Source organism: Bufo gargarizans, chromosome 2, assembly GCF_014858855.1.
Source record: "Bufo gargarizans isolate SCDJY-AF-19 chromosome 2, ASM1485885v1, whole genome shotgun sequence".
NCBI lineage: Eukaryota > Metazoa > Chordata > Amphibia > Anura > Bufonidae > Bufo > Bufo gargarizans.
The window spans coordinates 714639936-714661606 of NC_058081.1; the positions used below are offsets into that span (position 1 = coordinate 714639936).

The window sequence follows — 21671 nt, forward strand, 5'->3', positions numbered from 1 at the left end:
TGATGAAAATCCGTCAGGATCAGGCCTCGGTAATAGCCATCATACCATTTTGGCCCAAGAGATCCTGGTTTTCCCAGCTCATTCAGATGAGTCGGGGACAATATTGGAGACTCCCCCCGGAGCAGACCCTGGTGTCATGGGACACGCATCTCTGCCCAGATCTGCACAGACTCAACCTGACAGCCTGGAGGTTGATCAGTCCCTTCCCAGAGTGGATGGGCTCTCTGAGTCGGTCCTGAGAACTTTATCGCATTCCAGAGCAGAGTCTACTAAAAAGGCCTACTCCCGGATCATGAGGATCTTCACCTCTTGGTGTAGCTCCAACCAGGTGGCGTTTGCAGATCCGCCCCTCGCAGCGATCTTACAGTTCCTTCAGGATGGGATGGACAGAGGTCTCGCCCCATCTACCCTAAAGGTCCAAGTGTTTGCCATCTCGGCCTGTCTTAACAGACCATATTCTCGGGACCCTCTCATCAAGCGCTTCCTTAAAGGAGCGGAAAGATTGAAGCCTACAATACTGAAACCCGTCCCTCAATGGGATTTGTCAGTTGTTCTCAGGGGGCTAGCATCCCCCCCCTTTGAACCCTTGGAGGAGGCAAGTTTTAAATTTTTAACACTTAAGATGGTCTTTCTTCTGGCCATAACTTCGGCCAAAAGAATTTCGGAGCTACAAGCTTTCTCCGCGTTATACCCATATACCATGTTTCTACAGGATAGGGTCCTTTTAAAATTTCTACCTTACTTTAGACCTAAGGTTTCAACCTTTCAGAATATTAATCAGGTAGTCTCTCTACCTGTATTACTCTCTGCCTCCTCCTCTGATGTCCCAGTGTGACATCCACTGGATATATCTAGATGCCTTCAGATCTATGTGGATAGATCCAAAGAATTCAGGTTGGATGAAAATCTCTTTATCCTGTTTGCCGGTAAGTCTAAAGGCCGTAAGGCGTCTAAAACGACTATTAGTCGCTGGGTCAAGGAAGCTATCAGGGAAGCTTTCACCTCTCAATCCTTAGATCCTCCGGAGTTTGTGAGGGCCCATTCTACAAGGGCCGTAGCTACCTCTGTTGCGGAGAGAAGTCTTCTCCCCCTAGAGTTGATCTGTAAGGCAGCTTCCTGGAGCTCTGAATCAACCTTCATCTCCCATTATAGGATTGATGCTAGGGTATCAGAGTTTTCGGCCTTTGGGCAGACAGTTCTTGCTTCTGCCGAGCATGAGGACCCTCCCTAGGGGATTCTTCTTGCTATCTCCCCATCTGTGCTGCTGGTAGGACGTAAGGGAATCGTTAATTTCTAACGATAATTTGTTTTCCCTTAGTCCTAACAGCAGCACACAAATTTCCCGCCCTAAAGCATTTTTTTCTTGTGATATACACGGTGGGCTGGGGGATGAACCCCTCCCTTTAAGGGAGCTGGAGTTCTTTTATTGGTTTATTCTTTGGGCTCATTAAACATTCCGCCGGTCCTACCAGTCCACGGGGGGCAGTTAACCCCCATCTGTGCTGCTGTTAGGACTAAGGGAAAACAAATTATCGTTAGAAATTAACGATTTTCATTGAGGTGCTCTAAGATAGCATCGCTCAGAAAACCTTCAAACAGTTTACCCACGACAGATGTTAAACTTACCGGCCTATAGTTACCAGGCTCTGTTTTTGGACCCTTTTTGAATATTGGCACCACATTTGCCATGGGACATTCCCTGTCAATATAGAATCTGCAAATATCAGAAATAAGGGTCTGGCTATGACATTACTTAATTCCTTTAGGATACGGGGCTGTATGCCATCTGGTCCTGGCGATTTGTCTATTTTAATCTTTTTAAGTCGCTGTTGTACTTCTTCCTGGGTCAGACAGGACACTTTTAATGGGGAATTTATTTTTACATTCAGTATGTCATCTGACAGTTTATTTTCCTCAGTGAATACATTGGAGAAAAAAAATATTTAACAGCTTTGCTTTCTCCTCATCGCTCTCTGTGACGCCCCCCTCATTACTCTTTAAAGGGCCGACACCTTCAGATTTATACTTTTTAACATTTATATAATAATTGAAGAACATTTTAGGGTTAGTTTTACTCTCTTTGGCAATTAATCTCTCGGTCTCTAGTTTGGCCGCTTTTATTTGTTTTTTACATGTTCAATTTTTTTCCTTATAGTTTTTCAGTGCTTCCGTGCTAACCTCCTGTTTCAGTGATTTATATGCTTTATTTTTGTCATTTATTGCTTTTTTTTTTTACAGTTCTCTTTATCCACATAGTTTTTTTTTGTTCCTTAATCTTTTATTCCCATACGGTATGTACCTCTCACAATGAGATTTTAGGATATTTTTAAAGATATCCCATTTTGTGACTGTATTTTTATTTTTGAGGACTTTGTCCCAGTTAGTTAGGCCTATGGCCTCTCTTAGGCCTCTTTCACACTTGCGTTCTCCAGATCCGGCGTGTACTCCACTTGCCGGAATTACACGCCGGATCCGGAAAAACACAAGTGTACTGAAAGCATTTGAAGACGGATCCGTCTTCAAAATGCTTTCAGTGTTACTATGGCATCCAGGACGCTATTAAGTCCTGGTTGCCATAGTAGTAGTGGGGAGCGGTATACTTACAGTCCGCGCGGCTCCCGGGGCGCTTCAGAGTGACGTCAGAGCGCCTCATGCGCATGGATGACGTGCCATGCGATCACGTGATCCATGCGCTTGGGGCGCCCTGACGTCACTCTGGAGCCGCACGGACGGTAAGTATGCTGCTCCCCCGCTACACTTTACCATGGCTGCCAGGACTTTAGCGTCCCGGCAGCCATGGTAACCATTCAGAAAAAGCTAAACGTCGGATCCGGCAATGCGCTGAAACAACGTTTAGCTTAAGGCCGGATCCGGATCAATGCCTTTCAATGGGCATTAATTCCGGATCCAGCCTTGCGGCAAGTCTTCAGGATTTTTGGCCGGAGCAAAAAGCGCAGCATGCTGCAGTATTTTCTCCGGCCAAAAAACGTTCCGTTCCGGAACTGAAGACGTCCTGATGCATCCTGAACGGATTTCTCTCCATTCAGAATGCATTAGGATAAAACTGATCAGGATTCTTCCGGCATAGAGACCTGACGACGGAACTCTATGCCGGAAGAAAAGAACGCAAGTGTGAAAGAGCCCTTAGTTGGCTAAATTTAGCTTTTTTGAAGTTTTGTATTTTTGTTCCTCCCTGTAGAAACGCTCTTTTGAATGATAATTGGAAGGTTATTACTTTATGGTCACTATTTCCCAGGTGTCCCCCAACCTGCACGTCTGTTCTTCTGTCAGGCCTATTGGTTAATACTAAGTCCAGTATGGCCGTCCCTCTAGTCGGGTCCTGAACCAGTTGGGAAAGGTAATTGTTTTTGGTTATTGCCAAGAACCTGTTTCCTTTATGAGATATAGATTTCCGTTTCCCAGTCTATATCTGCGTAAAGCCCCCCATAATAACCACCATATTATGATTTGCCACCTTGTCTATATCTGCTTGCGCAACAGATGGACACACAAGAGCCGGCGCGCAGCAGCAGAAGATGGACACACAAGAGCCGGCGCGCAGCAGCAGAAGATGGACACACGGGAGCCGGCGCGCAGCAGCAGAAGATGGACACACGGGAGCCGGCGCGCAGCAGCAGAAGATGGACACACGGGAGCCGGCGCGCAGCAGCAGAAGATGGACACACGGGAGCCGGCGCGCAGCAGCAGAAGATGGACACACGGGAGCCGGCGCACAGCAGCAGAAGATGGACACACGGGAGCCGGCGCACAGCAGCAGAAGATGGACACACGGGAGCCGGCGCACAGCAGCAGAAGATGGACACACGGGAGCCGGCGCACAGCAGCAGAAGATGGACACACGGGAGCCGGCGCACAGCAGCAGAAGATGGACACACGGGAGCCGGCGCACAGCAGCAGAAGATGGACACACGGGAGCCGGCGCACAGCAGCAGAAGATGGACACACGGGAGCCGGCGCACAGCAGCAGAAGATGGACACACGGGAGCCGGCGCACAGCAGCAGAAGATGGACACACGGGAGCCGGCGCACAGCAGCAGAAGGTGGACACATGGGAACCAGCATGCAGCAGCGGAACATAAAAGAGCGGCGCTGTGGATAGCGCGTAAGTATGAATCTTTCCATAGCAGAGGCCATGGACTCCTGTGAAAAATGTATTTATTCCCAGATAATCCTTTCATGGCAGCACTGAGTATACAATCTGCATTCTTACAGGTTTCTTTTATTCCAATTTAGACTTGTGCAGGATTCTCTGCATTTCCAGGACAGACATACAGTGTTTTCTAACTTCTGAGAATAAATTCATCGATATCTTACAATTATTTTGTGTAGAACAGTGTTTTCTAGTTATTAAATTCACATATTTACTTCTAGGAATCTAGAAAATGTCAGATTGTATTCCAATAAATACGCCAAGTCGCCTGATTACCTGCATGCTGGTGAGAAAAAGACCAATGTCACCTTTTACTGCAAGAAATGTATTACTAAATTACCGGCCATTTATTAAGTTGGAGTCAGAATATGATGAAATGCAGGAGTCGGAGTCAGAACTAAGGCTTACCGAATCCACAGCCCTGGCCATCAGTATCAAAATCCTGGACAACCCCTTTAGTGCTGGGCGATTTTTAAGCCTCTGGTTGTTAATGTTTGTTTGTTTTTCCAATTCACTGACATCAAGCAGAGGTCTTGCAAATGGCAAATAATTGATCAAAGTCTGACAGAACATTGTAGAACAGTGAATGAGCTTTATTGATACAAGATTGGACAACGGTCGCTTGCTCCGGGGACGGTGAAGATGTATTTCGTGGAAAAGCCATTTAATGTGTGGGATGGAATTTGGACGATTCACACCCAGTACTGCAGGTCCCCCCCCCCCCCCCAATATGCTGAATGCAAGGCGGCTGGGTGGGGGTCTCGCTGTGCAGTGCTACAGCATGGTATAGTGAAAGCCAAGGAGGACAAGGAACCCAGTGAAATGAACGGATCACCAACCGCACCCCGATTACGTTTTCATCATAAAACACATTCTATACACATCACGGAGAAGCCGCTGCACTACTGCTATATTACCACTAGGTGGCGACATACAGGCCACGAGGCAGGTGGTCTTACAGTTCATCATCTCAGCTATCCAATGAGATTGGTATATTCCCTCTTCCCCTCCCTCAACTTAAAAAACACTCAGGCCTTGCCGCCCGACGCCCTCAGAAGCGCCGTCACCGCCACCGTCCAGCGATCTCGCCACTGACGCAGGCTCTGGCCTCCTTGTTGCTCCCATGGTAGACAAAGCTGAGCCGGCTGCTCCCACCTACAGCAAGGAAAGAAGATGGTCAATGTGGGGGGGGGGACATAATTCACCTCCGAGACCCCACGCCCCATGGACTGTAGAGGTTACCAGGTCACAGTACTTAACCCCTTAGTGATCAGCCTGTTTTGGGCCTTATTGACCAAGTGATTTTTTTTCACCGTTGCCTTCCAACAGCTATAACTTTTTCATTTTTCCGTCTATGTAGCCGTATGACGGCTCGTTTTTTGCGGGAGTTGTGTAGTTTTTAATGGTGTAATTTTGGGTAGCATGGGGAAGAAAAAAAAACAAAAAAAAAACAAACAGAAATACTGCCACTGAGTTTTTACGTTATAAAAAAAAAGTCTTCATTTTTCGCTTTAAATAACAGTATAACTTTACTGACTGGGTCAGTGCAATTACAAGGATACCAAATGCATATAGTTAGTTTACGTTTTACTACTTTTTGCACGATAAAAACCCATTTCCAATAAAAGACGAAAATGTTTTTGCACTGCCACATGCCAAGACCCATAACTTTTTTTATCTTTCTTTCTACGGAGCTGGGTGAGGGCCTGATTTTTATGTGACAACCTGTAGTTTTCATTGGTATCATTCTGGGGTACATAACACTACTTGATGTTTTTTTATTCTGCTTATCCAAAGCTGGGAAATCTCGCGCAGGTGCAATACTGCGGACTGCCTGTGCAAGATTTCTCGGCGTTGGATCAGCAATATGTGGGGCGTTGTAAGAGGCACATCTGGGCGGAGTTACATCCCCTCTATGACGTAGCGGCGGCAAACAGTGCTGGTGTGGGCGTTTAGTTTCGGCCCTGGAGAGGTGTGCTGGGGCTCTGATGGAGAGCGGGCGTCCTTAAACCCTAATTTGCATAACACAAAAAGTGTGGATTTACACAAAAATGAAAGCCAGAAGCACAGAATGAGGGGTACATCAAGAAATTTTACATGGCAATAGTTTGACTTTTATATTCATAATCCATGTGACAGATTTCCTTTAATGTCAGTGCTATACTGACATTGTCCAGCAGGCTGCACCAGAGAGGCACAGCCTGCTGGGACACGCTGGGGACAGACCTAGGGCCTTCACTAGGCCCCGGCCTACCTGCAATTTCATTTGCGAGGTGCGGATGGGAAACAGAGGGAGTCCGCTCCCTCTGTAACTGCTTTCATGCCACGGATGCTATTGCCTGTGGCATGTAGTGGGTTAAACGGCCCGGATTGGCGCTTCTGCCGGTTAAGCTCGGCTCTCATGTCAGAGCAAAACCCCTGCTCTCGGATGAACGGGAGACCCTGCCGTAAAAAAGGCGTATTGATGGTCACTAAGGGGTTAAAAGGGGTAACTGCTGCAGTACTGAGACGATTTGACGCTGTGATAAAGTGACAGCCCCCTCCCAGCGCAGTTGTGCTGTATATCATTCAGTGATACAGAATTTTAGAGTCAGTGTCCCCTTTAAGAGCAGCTGCTCCAGTTGAAAAGCGCATGCGCAGCGTGCACTCACCAGTAGGTCACAGCGGCCTGCACATCCTTCCCGTGCTCCTGGCTTTTCTCGCATTGCTGGGTCAGGCGCTGCAGTTTAGGAACGAGCTGATCCATCTGCTGGGCGTAGTGTGTGGACAGGAGCTGCAACAGGGCTATAGCGATGGGAAAAAAAGAGAAAGTGGAGGGTTTGTTGCAATGTATCAGTCTGGACAATTCCCGGCGAGCTAAACAGCCAGCACTCCAGACCCATACACTGTAACAGACAATCGGGACAGGGCAGAGATTAGTGCTACAGATGTGCTTAGAGGACAGGGGAATCTCTAGGACTGATACACTGTGACGAACCCTCAGTTGTGACAATGTATGCTCCACTCACTGTCGATGTCGGGGCTCTGGCTCTCACGGAGCTGTCGCTGGAGTTTGGTGACGGCCTGAATGCGACTACGTGACCGGCAGCGCAGGGACAGCAGCAGCCTCTTCATCTCCGCGACGTGCTGCAGAATGGTCTCCGGGGCCTGAGAGGAAGGAGACGACCATCACCTGCATGTCCTACAGCTGAGGCTACGTGACTGTGTGCTGGTGCAGAGGTCTCACCTTATACAGCGGCAGCCCCACGCTGGTGTAGATCCCCTGGTAGACGGGGTAGTAAGGGAACTGTGGGTTTGACAGACGATTGATGGAAAGTTCCTGTGCTGGGAACAGATTAGTCCTGCGCACAACACAAGACGAACAAGAATGTGAGCTACTCTAGTCACTGCCAGAGCTGCACCTAAAAATGTGGCCAGTTTCTGGCTTGATCCAGCTGGGGGCAGCAGCCAAGGTGCCGTGTCTGTACGGAGCATGCTCTGCAGCAATGGCGGCAGACACATAGCAAACCAAACCCTACATCTCCCACAATGCAGGGGTGTTGTGTCCGCACAGTGTGGAAGAGGCAGCCGGCTGAAATGCGAATGCAGCTCTTGACGGGACTGGAGCATAAAGCATTAAATTGTAACCAGAAAGACGAGACGCTCACCCGTCGGCGCACACTTTCTGCAGCGCCGGGAGCGACATGGCGGAGAAGTGTTTCACATCCTTCATGACGGAATCTCGAAGCCTCTGAGATTCCTGGACGACCTCCTGAGGCAGCGGGACCAGCTTCTCCTGGATGTATTTCTTCACCTTGTGAGACGGGAGGAGAAAACACAAAGATCAGCGGCGCCCCCGCCATGTACTCAATTACGTAAGTCATGACGTTCCCCCGCCATACAGAATGAGTTCACCATTGATACCCCGGAGTCACATGACCTCACCTCCGTGCTACCGCGCCGGATCTGGGTCTTGGAGGAGGAGTTCCCCGTTATCAGGACCTGGATCTGTTTTTGTTTCTTGTCCTGTAATGAAAGGCATTAAAATTAAAAGGGGCTGCCGCATCGTGGACATAGGGGGCGTATTGTTAGGATATGCCCTCAATGTCTGACAGGTGCGAGTCCCACTTCTGGCACTTGCACCTATCCTTAGAACAGAGCCCATAACGTGACGGAGGGTGCATGTGTGGCCGCCCTCCATTCATCTCAATGGGACTTCCGAAAATAGCTGAGCGCCCCGCTGAATATATGAATGCAGACACTGTGCACCCTCCGTCACTTTACGGGCTCCACTGGAAGGATAGGTGAACGTTCCAGAGGTGGGACCCGCACCTGACAGTAGGGGCATATCCTAGCGATACCCGTGATATCCAGCTCCCCCCAAACCCCTCTCACCAGGAGAAGACACGATTCCTGGATGTTTTGCTGCTGCTGCTGCAGGAGCTTCGCTTCTTGCATTTTGTCCGCAGCTTTCCCCTGAAGCGTCCGACATTCCCGCAGCAAAGCGTCCTGACATCCGCGCAGGAGCACCAAGCGCAGCTCCGCCTCAAACGCCTCCCTGCGACAGATTACCCAGGTGTGACATGTTGGGGGGGTGGTCTATTTTTAGGGTTGCGTAACCTATACAACACTGCCGTGTTACCCTCCACGTCATTATACTGCCCCCTACCTGCTGAGAGCAGAGAGCTCGCTGCCACCGGACAGCGTCCTGTGGATCTCTTGAATCTTATCCGCCAAGTGTGCCGACAGCTCCTGCGACTGGCGCTGAACGCCGCGAAGGTGAGACGTCACCTTCACCAACTCCGACCACCCCTCCTGCAGAGAATGACCCCCAGCAGTGGATAAACAATAACATCTATAGGAATTAAGTGCCCCCCCCCAATAAACAGACTGTGACCTGCAGGCACTCACCTGGATGAGAGTACTGAAGGAAGGGAGAACACCCAAAGAATCCTGACGCACGCCCCTGCGAATACAGGAGTAAATATACCAGCATGGACAGTGGGAACCAAGGCGGCCACCACTGCAGCGCTCACCCAGCTTTCCCAGGGTCCTGCATAGCCTATCTGCCTAGTAATGTAGTAAGAGTTGTCATTCTGCAGCCTGGGAAAGCTGGGTGACCACCCCCTGCTGGAGTGGCCAGAAGTAAGGGTTGTGTCATGGAAGAAAATCAACAGTGACCCCTGCAGGATGCAGGTGGAATTACAAAAGTGTGTGTGTGGGGGGAATAAATGACAGCTGAGGGTTTGTCACCATCGCCTCTAATCTTGACAATCCCATGATCTGATCAGCCGGGACTCCAGACTGATACATTGTAACAAACTATTAGGAAAGATCTGTGCTGGATTTCCTTAGACATTGTAACAAACCTTCAGCTGGTCACGTGATACATGGTGATCACCGTGCATACCTGGACGTCTCCGGGTTCTCTCTCCTTTCATGGGGATCGCATGTGGGGTCGGAAATGCTGCAGGACTTCTCTGTGGGGTCGGTGGCCAGTGAGGACTGCAGTCTTCTCATGTCCCGGGTGGTCTCTAAGGCGAGATGCTCTAGAGACGCGAGGATGTGATTCGGGGGGTGCGAGCTCCAGAGCTTCTGCAGAATATATGAATGTGGGGGGGAGCGGGTGTAAATTAACAAGAAATAATTATAAAATCACTTACCGATGCACAAATATATACATGGTGGCGGTAAGCTCATATAAAAGCATCAGGTTACATGACGATCTGCCGGCGTCTCCTGCAGATCACTGCGACCGTGCTGCCCTTTGACAACTGTGGTCACCATGAAGATGCTGGATGCGAGAACGCCCCCTGCTGGCTATAACATGTGATCCTGCAGTCTATGAATTACACTTTTCAATTCACTATTTTGTTTATTACAAAAATAAAAAAAATACTGTAAATCAAAAGTAAAAAAAAAATTGATAAAAAATAAAGTGAAAAAAAGAAAATAAAGTTATAGCTATAGTTACTAGTTTTAGCAATAATATAGCAGACGACACACTTTTCCCACTTTTTCTTTCATAAAAAAATAAAAAAAATATTTATTAGTTTTAGCGGACTGTGTGTGTGAAATATACAAAGGCACATGCGTCTCTTTTACCGGAGTGTTTACCCCTTCTTCCTTTCCAGGCCAATTTTTCAGTTGTAGCAATGAACCTATGTAAACCGTATTTTGTGCTCTATAAGACGCACCCCTAACCCAACGGGAGGGTAAAATATCAGTGTGTCCTATGGGGCGAATACTACCATTTTGGAAGTGCTCCTTAGTACACGAGGACCGGGAAGCGGTGAATGCAGCGCTCTCCAGGCTCTGTACTCACCGCTTTCTGGTCTTCCTCGGCCGCTCTCTTTGCTGTGAGGACGTCGGCGCGCGCTGAACGGCGTTGTGTCACAGAGCAGTGCGGCAGGAAGAAAAAGAAGAGCTGGATGATAGGAGCGACGGCAACGTCTGGAGCAGGAGAGATACGTTGGTGAGGTCCGATTCACATGGGGGCTTTATTAACATTGGGGGTCAGATGAAAACATTTTTTTCTTAGTCTCGTCCTCTAAAACCTAGGTGCGTCTTATAGGGTGAAAAATATGGGACACCTTAAAACTTTTTGTGCCATTAGATGACTGGCGTCCTCGGTCAAACTTACTGAGGATGCCAGCCGGGTTCTGTTCCACAGGGGGGGGGATGTGATGTGAGGGCTCTCCTCACTTAGGCATAAGTTTTTTTGAAAAAAAAAAAAAGATCTTATTAAGGGTTTAATTCAGCAGTGTCGTTTAGGAGGAGGGTTGTCACAGGAAACCACTCCCCTAGGCGGAGCTTCGCTATTTAAGCTCCCCGAGTTCCTTCAGTCGGTCTCTGGCTGCGCTGCTTGATAAGCTAGCTCCAGAGTCTCCTGTGCCGACTGAGAATTTCTGCTATTTACTGAATTTTCAGTTTCTAATATTTTCTATTTTGCCTGTCTTACTCCTCTGGTTCGTGCCGTTACATAGGTGTTAAACTCCCTTTGAGTTTTTAGGGATGTTTTAATCCTTTTTCTTCGTTTCAGCTATGGCTTCTCCTAGAGATCCAGACCAGCAGCGAAAATCGGCGACCAAGAGGAAACACCTGGCCTGCTATGATTGCAATACGCCTTTAGACGATTTTTGCCCCTATTCCAGGTGCGACAGTTGCTGTTCCGGTTCTGCTAAGGAACCCACGATGCAGGACATGTACCAGTGGGCCAAGACGTATGTGGATGATTCCATCAAGGGGGTCGTAACCCTGCTGAATGAGAGACTACCTGGCTCTTCCCAGACGCCCATGGATGTTGCCGACCCTACCGTCAGACCCACCCCCCTTTCTGTGGGGTCATCTTCCTCTGAGGAGGAAGAATCTACTTCATGTTTTTTCCCTCCAGAAAAAACACAGAAGCTATTGAAGTCCATCAGGTCGGGGGACTGTGATGTTGACATAGGGGAGTCCTCCGATCCCGCCTGTCGGACCCAGCGAGTCTTTAAGGCGGATGAGACCCTCCTTTCTGTGATGCGCACAGAATGGAAAAAAACGGAGAAAGGCCCAGTCCTCACCCGGAGATTCAAACAGATGTTTCCGATGGCTAAATCCTTAGTGGAATCATGGGGTTCCATTCCTAAGGTGGACATGGCTATAGCCAAGTTGTCCAGGCGCACCCTAGTTCCAGCAGACGATGGGTCTAGCCTTCCTTCACTTCGCCCCTCAGATTCGGGGCAAAGCAGTGAAAGTTCAGTCAACATGTCTGCTGTGCTTATATAAACAAGCAGGGAAGCACAAGATCCTTACCCCTTCTGTCAGATTGGGGTAATTCTGCGGTGGGCAGAGCTGAACCTATCCCATCTATCCGCCACTCACATCCGAGGCTCCCTCAACGTCATCGCGGACCGCCTAAGTCGCGGCTTACCGACCATGGGATGGTCACTGCATCCGAAGATCTTCAAAGAAACAGTTATTCCTCAGATGGGGGATGCCAGAGGTAATTCTCATGGCAACCAGGTTCAACGCCAAGGTACACAGGTTCTGTTCCCTATATAGGGAGGACAACCCCCTGGCGATAGACGCTCTGACAATACCGTGGAGGTTCAGGCTGGCGTACATCTTCCCTCCTTTTTCCATGATTCCGAGGGTTTTGATGAAAATCTGTCAGGATCAGGCCTCGGTAATAGCCATCATACCATTTGGCCCAGGAGATCCTGGTTTACCCAGCTCATTCAGATGAGTCGGGGACAATATTGGAGACTCCCCCCAGAGCAGACCCTGGCGTCGTGGGACACTCATCTCTGCCCAGATTCAACCTGACAGCCTGGAGGTTGATCAGTCCCTTCCCAGAGTGGATGGGCTCTCTGAGTCGGTCCTGAGAACTTTATCGCATTCCAGAGCAGAGTCTACCAAGAAGGCCTACTCCCGGATCATGAGGATCTTCACCTTCTGGTGTAGCCCCAACCAGGTGGCGTCTGCAGATCCGCGCCTCGCAGCGATCTTACAATTCCTTCAGGATGGGATAGACAGAGGTCTCTCCCCCTCTACCCTGAAGGTCCAAGTTTTTGCCATCTCGGCCTGTCTCAACAGACCATATTCTCGGGACCTGCTCATCAAACGCTTCCTTAAGGGAGCGGAAAGATTGAAGCCTACAATACTGAAACACGTTCCTCAATGGGATTTGTCAGTTGTTCTCAGGGGGTTAGCATCCCCCCCCCCCCCCTTGAAGGAGGCAAGCTAAGTTTTTAACTCTTAAGGTGGTTTTTCTCCTGGCTATTACTTTAGCCAAAAGAATTTCTAAGCCGCAGGGCTTTTCCGCTTTGCACTCATATATTATTTTTTCTACAGGACAGAGTCCTTCTAAGATATCTACCTTAATTTTAAATCTAAGGTTCCAACCTTTCAAAATATCAATCAGGTAATTTCTCCACCTGTATTATTCCCCTCCTCCTCCTCCTCTGATGTTCCAGTCAGATATCCTCTGGACATATCGAGATGCCTCCAGATCTATGTGGATAGATCCAGAGAATTCAGGATAGATGAGAACCTCTTCTTCCTGTTTGCCGGTAAGTTTAAAGGCCGTAAGGCGTCTAAACTACTATTAGTCGCTGGTCAAGGAAACCTTTGGGGAAGCTTTCACCTCCCAATCCTTAGATCCTCCGGAGTGTGTAAGGGCCCATTCTATTGGGGGCGCAGCTACCTCTGTCGCGGGGAGAAATCTTCTCCCCCTAGAGTTAATCTTTAAGGCGTTTTTTCCTGGAGCTCTGAAATCAGCCTTCATCTCTCATTATAGAATAGATGCTAAGGTAGCAGAGTTTTCGGCCTTTGAGCAGACAGTTCTTAATTTCTGCCAGGCATGAGGACCCTCCCTAGGGGATTCTTCTTGCTATCTCCCCATCTGTGCTGCTGGTAGGACGTAAGGGAATCGTTCATTTCTAACGATAATTTGTTTTCCCTTAGTCCTAACAGCAGCACACAAATTTCCCACCCTAAAGTACTTTCTTGTTATAGACACGGTGGGCTGGGGGGCGAACCCCCTCCCTTTAAGGGAGCTGGAGTTCTTTCATTGGTTACTCTTGGGCTCATTAAAAATTCCGCCGGTCCTACCAGTCCACGGGGGGCAGTTAACCCCATCTGTGCTGCTGTTAGGACTAAGGGAAAACAAATTATCGTTAGAAATTAACGATTACTGGTGGCTTCATAATCATATATTGTGCTTGGGAATAAACCAGCAATATATCAGCTTTTAACAAACAGACAAAAGAAAGGTATCGTTTTAATCAGCCCCCACTAGGCAGTATACCTGGTTTAATAGGGTTCATCATGATAACGATTGGCAATGCCTAAAACTGCCGGATTATTGGATATTCCAAACTATCAGTTGGAAAAACTGCAGGCGCCGCTGCTCATTGTTCCTCAGGGAAGCTACCAGATTATTAGGGGAATTTACATCAGTGCATCATGCAGAAAACCAGACTTGTGCTGGACTAGCAGGTAAAGTGTTGGATTAAAGGACACAGATTAAAAAAAAAGACAAAACAACAACAACACAAACCCCTCCACTGACTCACCTCCGCCATACTCATCCACTGCTGGTGGGCCAATGAGCGCAGATCCTCCCCTCCAGACCTGAGCAGTGACATGAAAGGAGAAAATCAGGACCAGGGTAAGTAGGAAACAGCTATTTCCAGCACTCTCATACATAACAGTGCTGCGCATGCGCTCTCCTTCACTTCAGTGGCCCTGTTCTGGAGATAGGAGCGGGTCCCAGAGGTGGGACCTGCACCAAGCTGACATTGGTGGCCTATCCTAGCAATATACCATCAGTGTTTGAGATGTGAACATCCCCTTTAAGCTCAGAAGATTTAGGAAGAGAAGACATGACCAGCAGATGGAAGATTAACACAACGGCCCAGAAAGGGAATACAGACATTACTAGCTGATGGGAAGGGATCTCCTCACTTACAGCAACGAGCCAGAAACGGTATCGTCATAAAGGGAGTGCAAGAACTTCAAACGCATCTGGCAGACCTCCCGCACGTCTCTCTAATATAGTGGACAGAAAAGGAGAGGGATTACGGGCGAGACAAACATTCACCGGGAAAGCGGTGACCCGAGCCACACATACCAGGACCTCGGGCTCTGGGAAGGTGTCCAAGGCCGACACTGCATCCAGGGCTGGGAATACGGTCTCCCTCTGCGACGCTCTGCGGGAGGAACATACCACACGTGACAAGTGTTCCCACCTCAGAGTGACATAGCAGTGCTGGACGTGCGCGACATTCACACCCACCTGCTGACTTCCTGCAGCTGATCGCGGAGATACTGGATCCGGAGGTTACTCTCCCGCAGGGTCCCCCACTCCTCCTCCCTCTTCTTGTTGTATGCACGGAGCAGCAGCGAGCGACGGCAGAAATCCTGGGACTTGTGGTTGTTCAGTTCTACCAAGGCAGGGAGAAAAAGCCCGGTTTAAAAATCCGTGACAGGGGTGGAATACTTTTGACGCGAATAGTTAACGGACGCGAATAGTTAACGCACTCGACTCTTACCCTGGCTGGTGAGATCTCTCTCGGCGCTCTGGACTTGCTCCTGGAGATGCTGCAGTTCGGAGCGCAGCTCCAGGATCTCCTGGCACAGCTGCTTCCTGCGCTGCTGCTGCTCCTCCTCTACGGAGCGCTGCGCCTGCCGAACGAAAACATACTCTGCCTTTATAGCCACCCGGCCCCTGCCCCTCTTGCCCACCATGACATTCAACATCCAAAACGGCTGCATATCTCCACAAACAGCGCCACCCCTGTCTACAGGCCGTGTGCAGTAGTGCAGCTCAGCACTTCAATGGAGCTGAGCCACAATACCGGACACGGCCTGTGGACAGGGGTGGCGCTGTTTGTGGAAGAAAGCCCCTAGGGGTGTGAGACGACCACCTCTGAGAAGAACCTCACCTCTGTGTGCTGCAGCTGCTGATACCTGAGGCCTCGGGTTCAGGAAAAAACACAGCAACGGACGTGATGCGCATGCGGATCTGATCCGAACAGAAACTCTGCACAAACAAGTTCAGCACTGCTACATGTTCTAGTCTAGCATTGCAAAGATGGAACAAACACTCTCTCACCTAAGGCCGGATAGGATGCGTCACGGGAAAATCGTGCGATTTTGCCTGCGAGTGGGGTGAGTTTTGTATGCGATTGCGTTCTTTGTTTTTTTTTTCGCACGAGTGCAATGCAAAAACTGAATGTGATACCCGAACCCGGACTTCTTCACAGAAGTTTGGGTTCGGTGTTGTGTAGATTTTAATATTTTCCCTTATAACATGGTTATAAGGGAAAAATGATGATTACACTTACCGGTAATCGGATTTTCCTGACCCCACGACAGCACCACTGAGAGATGGCTCCGCCTCCATGGACAGGAAACCTGTAGCATAAAAGGGTGGAGCCGCTCTCCCACCTCAGTGGGTTTACAGAGCATGAGAGGGACTCCCCTTTTGGTTAATTCGACATATACACACACATTTATTTATTTTTTTTTTTTTGCATCACACCACGTGAACTTCTTCACCAACCACCACCTTAGGGAGGGAATTAGACGGGTGCTGTCGTGGGGTCAGGAAAATCCGATTACCGGTAAGTGTAATCATCATTTTTCCCCTCCCCCACGACAGCACCACTGAGAGAGATTACATAGAACTTCAAGGGAGGGTGACCACTTCTAACACCTTAGTACCAAAAAGGAGGTCAGAAACAGAGTCGAGTTGAAGCCTATAGTGCTTATAAAAGGTAGAAGGAGAAGCCCATGTGGCCGCCCTGCAGATCTGGTCAATAGAAACATTGGACCTTTCTGCCCAGGAGGTAGACATTGCCCTGGTAGAGTGAGCCTTCAGGGACAGTGGAGGAGAAAGACCAGAACACGAATAGGCTAGAGAAATAAGTTCTCGTATCCATCTAGCAATAGTACTCTTAGAGGCCGTATTACCTTTCCGAGCCCCCGCAAATAATACAAACAAGGAAGAGGTTTTTCTCCAGTCTTTTGATCTTTCCAGATAATGGATCAGGCATCGTCTTACGTCCAATAAGTGCCATCTATCTTCCTCCTCAGTTTTTGGGTCTGGAAAAAAGACTGGCAAGACAATTTCCTGTACCCTATTAGTTCTAGAAGGTACTTTGGGGATAAACTTTGGATCTGGCCTAAGAATCACTCTATCTTCCCGTATGGACATAAACGGGGGGTTGATGGACACTGCCTGAAGCTCGCTAACCCTACGAGCCGAAGTTAATGCTATTAGCATGACTAATTTTAGTGTAAGATTCCTAATAGAACTTTCCACCATAGGCTCAAAGGGGGGGCTGGTCAAAGCCTTTAAAACTAAGTTTAAATCCCAGGGGGGGAACCTGGGGCCCCTGACAGGTGCAACCCTATCTACTGCCCTAAAGAACCTGACTACCCAGGGATCCATAGCCAGACTCCTACCACTTAATGCTGAGAGGGCCGAAACCTGCACCTTCAAAGTGCTCTTGGCCAAACCTAACGACAGACCCCTCTGTAAGAATTCTAGGACCTGCCTGGTGGAGATTTTCTCAGGCCAGACCTCTGTGTCTATACCTGAAAAGGAAAGGAATCTCTTCCATATTCTCGCATAAATGGGAAACATCTCCTCCATGATAACCCTGGAGGTATAGGGAATAGAAGAGTCAATACAGCACAGGGAACAGCACCTCTCTTCTGAGAGTTCCGCATGTTCCCTGGGAGCGCCTCCAAGATGCTGCCAACCTCTCACTGCAAGAAAAAAGGGGAGTCTGGCCGAATTCTGGTCCTCCTCTGTCCAGCCGAGAGCACAGCTATCCTCCAACTGATCGCCGCTGTGTTCCGATCTGTTGGAACGCAAAACGCTTCCTATATCCGGCCCGGAACCGGAAGTCGCGTCAGTGGAACGCACGTCATAATCGACGTCATTCCTGCGACTTCCGGTTTGGCGCTCCGACACGCTCCACTGCCCGGCGTCTGCCCGCAGTCCCCGCTGGGTGCGCGCCAGGGATGTCTGCCCTCTGGCATGTTCCCCCTCGCCGCCTGCCTCGCGGCCACACTCGGGCCTCTCCTTTGAGGGACCGGTGTCTTCAGCCCCTAGGAGCAGCAGCTGGCCCGGACCAACTCCCGTCCCTCAGCAACGAACTGGTAAGGGCTGGCGTGACCCATGGCTCTCTAGGCTTTCCTAGGATTTCCAAGCCATGGGTCCCTGCAAGAAAATACTACAAGTCTCCTGCTCCAGGGACAGGAAACCTCACTGAGGTGGGAGAGCGGCTCCACCCTTTTATGCTACAGGTTTCCTGTCCATGGAGGCGGAGCCATCTCTCAGTGGTGCTGTCGTGGGGGAGGGGAAAATAATTGCATTCTTAATACAGAATGCTTAGTACAATAGCACTGGAGGGGTTAAATATATATTTTTTAATTAAACTCTCCTCATCCACTTGTTCGCGCTGCCCGACTCGTCTTCTTTCTTCTTCTTTGAGGACCTGGGAGGAAAAGGACCTTTGGTGACGTCTAGGGATCGACCGATTATCGGATTTACCGATATTATCGCCCGATATTCAGGATTTTGAACGTTATCGGTATCGGCATTTATTTTGCCGATATTCCGATAGCGTATGGGGAACACAGATCGCGCTGCTGACAGCGCTCTCCGTGTTCCCTCAGCAGCAGCACAGGAGAGAAGAAGCAGTGTCTCCTCCCCCTGTGCTGCTGCTGCCGCTCCAGCCAATGGGAGGACAGGGGACAAGAGGAGGGGAGGAGCTATGGCCACTGCGCCACCAATGAAGCTTAATCTCACATTAATTCATATACAGGAGGCGGGAGCTGCAGGATCACATAGCCGGCTCCGGCCTCTATGAGCTGTAGCTGCGATCTGCGGTAGTTAAACCCTCAGGGGCCGCGGATCGCAGCTACAGCTCATAGAGGTCGGGAGCCGGCTATGTGATCCTGCAGCTCCCGCCTCCTGTATATGAATAAATGTGAGATTAAGCTTCATTGGTGGCGCAGTGCGCCCCCCCCAAGCCCCCCAGTATCAGACATTGGTGGCGCAGTGCGCCCCCCCTCCCCCCCAATATTAGGCATTGGTGGCGCAGTGCGCCTCCCCCCCCAAGCCCCCCCAGTATTAAGCATTGGTGGCGCAGTGCGCCCCCCCTCCCCCCCAGTATTAAGCAGTGGTGCGCCCCCCCCACCCCAGTCGCAGTGCGCACCCCACAGGATTCCCTCTCCCCTGCTCCTCCGATCAGAGCCCCAGCAGTGTAATGCTGGGGCTCCGCTCGGTTACCATGGCAGCCAGGACGCTATTGAAGGGACAGCAGGGACAGTGTGAAGTCCTATTCACCCTGATAGATCTCTATCAGGGTGAATAGGACAAGGGTTCTAGTCCCTAAGGCTGGGTTCAGACCTGAGCGTTTTACAGCGCGTTCCTACGCGCTGTAAAACGCACAACAGGCAAGAACCAATGATTCCCTATGGGAATGGTTCTCACCTGGGCGTTTTACAGCGCGTACGATCGCGCTGTAAAACGCCCGACGCTCAAACAAGTGCTTGAGCTTTTTTTGGGGCGTTTGTCGCGCGTTCCCGCACATAGAAATTCGGGAACGCGCGACATTGTGTGAACGCCAGTCTCTGTATGCGCGATTGTAAACGCCCGTACAATCGCGCATACAGAGCGCTCGTTTCAGAATGCTCAGGTCTGAACCCAGCGTAAGGGGGCTAAAAGTTAGTTAAAAAAAAAAAAAAGTAATAAAAATAAAAACACCAAAATATTAAATATAAATGAAAAAGAAAGATTTACAAAAAAATAAAAATACACATTAACAGTAAACATTAATTTTCAGCAGATTTGTGGGAATTTTTTTATTTTTTTTTCAAAAATGAAAATTCCCAGAATATCGGTATAAATTATCGGCTATCGGCCTGAAAGTTCACAAATTATCGGTATCGGCCCTAAAAAATCAATATCGGTCGATCCCTAGTGACGTCACTGCGCTCATCACATGGTCCATCACCATGGTGATGGGCCATGTGATTGACCATGTGATGAGCACAGTGACGTCACCAAAGGTCCTTTTCCTCCCAGGTCCTCAAAGAAGAAGAAAGAAGACGAGTCAGGCAGTGCGAACAAGTGGATGAGGTGAGTTAATTTTTTTGTTTAAAAAAATTTAACCCCTCCAGCCCTATTGTACTATGCATTCTGTATTCAGAATGCTATTATTTTCCCTTATAACCATGTTATAAGGGAAAATAATAATGATCGGGTCCCCATCCCGATCGTCTCCTAGCAACCATGCGTGAAATTCGCACCGCATCCGCACTTTCTTGCGGATGCTTGCGATTTTCATGCAGCCCCATTCACTTCTATGGGGGCTGCGTTGCGTGAAAAAACACACAATATGGAGCATGCTGCGATTTTCACGCAACGCACAAGTGATGCGTGAAAATCACCGCTCGTGTGCACAGCCCCATAGAAATGAATGGGTTCGGATTCAGTGCGGGTGCAATGCGTTCACCTCACTCATTGCACTCGCGCCAGAAAACTCGCCCGTGTGAAAGGGGCCTAACAGCGACCGGAAGCTCTACTCATCCGGGTTCACGAATAGCATGCTAGAAACGCAGTGATGACTGAAAACTGTAAGAATCAAGGGCAGATTTACTGCATCTAGTTTTTCAGCTCGGTATGAAAAGGTCTCCTATCGCACTGCTCATCCTGATCTTCCTGGTCCACAACGACCAACGGAAATGATAATCTACAGGCTGTGGAGCCTCATGGACGCGCCCGTATGGATTTTGTGCATTGTATCCGTTTTTTTTCCAGACCCGTTGACTTCAATGGGTCTGCATTTTGCGGTGAAGTATAGGACACGGACAGAAATCGGATCCTCCATCTGCTTTCTGCATCGCTTTGTCCTATTCTTGGCAGCAAAATGCGGACTACATACGGCCTGTGTGTTTATGGGGTCGGAGTAACGGCACAATGTGCGCGTCTCTTCGTGCGGCAGCGGCAAACGATGGATTCTGTAAGGATACCAGAGCAGGTTCCCTTCAATGTTCTTCACAGTCCTGCAAAGAGAGAATTTAGACGGTGTGAATACTTCTGCAATAAGGTCTAAAGTCATTCTTGATGCGCGCCCCCCCAGATATATTAGACTGGCCCTTTAAATGGGGCTCGCTGACCTCTCACCTCTGGCTGCGCACATGGCGGATGACGTATTTCCAGATGTCGGAGGCACGCTGCACTAGGAAGAGTCTGCAAGGCAGAAAACCGTGTCAGGTGGGATTGTATTTTTTGGGGGAATGGGGGAAAGGGGGGGTGTGTGTCACCTCTCTGCGCCCGCTCCTCACCTCTGCAGCACTTCCTCGGTGGGTGCTTTCTGCTGCGGGAGCCCCATCTCCTCCACCACCCAGCGCCGCAGCTCCTGGGCCAGACTCCTGCGGTCCATCCCTGCAAGACAACAACACCCAACATCCGCCACTTCGTGACTATGACGCAGAACAAACTGTCATTTCAAGAGCTCTGCTTGCTGTCAGTTTACACGCACAAATCCAGCCTCTGGCTGCAGACGGCTGCTGCTCCCATTCACTTTTCGGCAAGCAGAGATCTTGAAACAGGTTGCAAAAAACGGATTTGGCACATTCTTCTGGCTGCACGCAGATACGAAAGCAAAAGGTAGGCAACACAGAACTATAACCCTCAGCATGCGCATGACTGTTGGAAAATTCAACCCCCATCATTTCCTGTCAGTGCTGAAAGCCTAAAACTAACGTGGTACTACGACCTCCAACATTTGTAGTTAAAAGCTACACACGATGGCAAAGGAATCTGTGGAACCACAAAGCCAAGCACAGCTCTGACAGTGAGCACTACAAGACTCAGCATGACCTACAAACCCCAGTAAACGGTCGCTATCGCCCTGCAATAAACTAATCCCGACTCTTCTCACCCAAGATTTCAGTCTTCCCGCCTGTAGCTTCTGTCGCGACTTGAACGTGTCATCTCCGGTTATTCTACGTC

General features: G+C 49.4%; 1 protein-coding gene across 2 annotated transcripts; it reads right to left on the reverse strand.

Moving 5' to 3' along the window:
- Positions 1–4743: 4743 nt before the first annotated feature.
- Positions 4744–21658, reverse strand: HAUS5 (HAUS augmin like complex subunit 5). Of its 2 annotated transcripts, XM_044278673.1 has the most exons (20): positions 21601–21658; positions 21002–21101; positions 20841–20906; positions 20687–20719; positions 15580–15604; positions 15187–15319; positions 14931–15078; positions 14766–14844; positions 14604–14683; positions 14209–14266; positions 9561–9745; positions 9062–9116; positions 8820–8965; positions 8546–8708; positions 8096–8176; positions 7819–7964; positions 7398–7512; positions 7180–7318; positions 6823–6955; positions 4744–5326 (listed from the first exon to the last, which is right to left on the reverse strand). In XM_044278673.1, exons 2-20 carry the CDS (start codon positions 21097–21099, stop codon positions 5200–5202), a joined length of 2010 nt encoding a protein of 669 aa, XP_044134608.1. In that variant the 5' UTR covers positions 21100–21101; positions 21601–21658; the 3' UTR covers positions 4744–5199. The 2 variants fall into 2 exon arrangements, with proteins under 2 accessions (XP_044134608.1, XP_044134609.1); XM_044278674.1 differs by lacking the exon at positions 21601–21658 and having other exon boundaries at positions 20834–20906.
- Between the last annotated feature and the right edge of the window lie 13 nt (positions 21659–21671).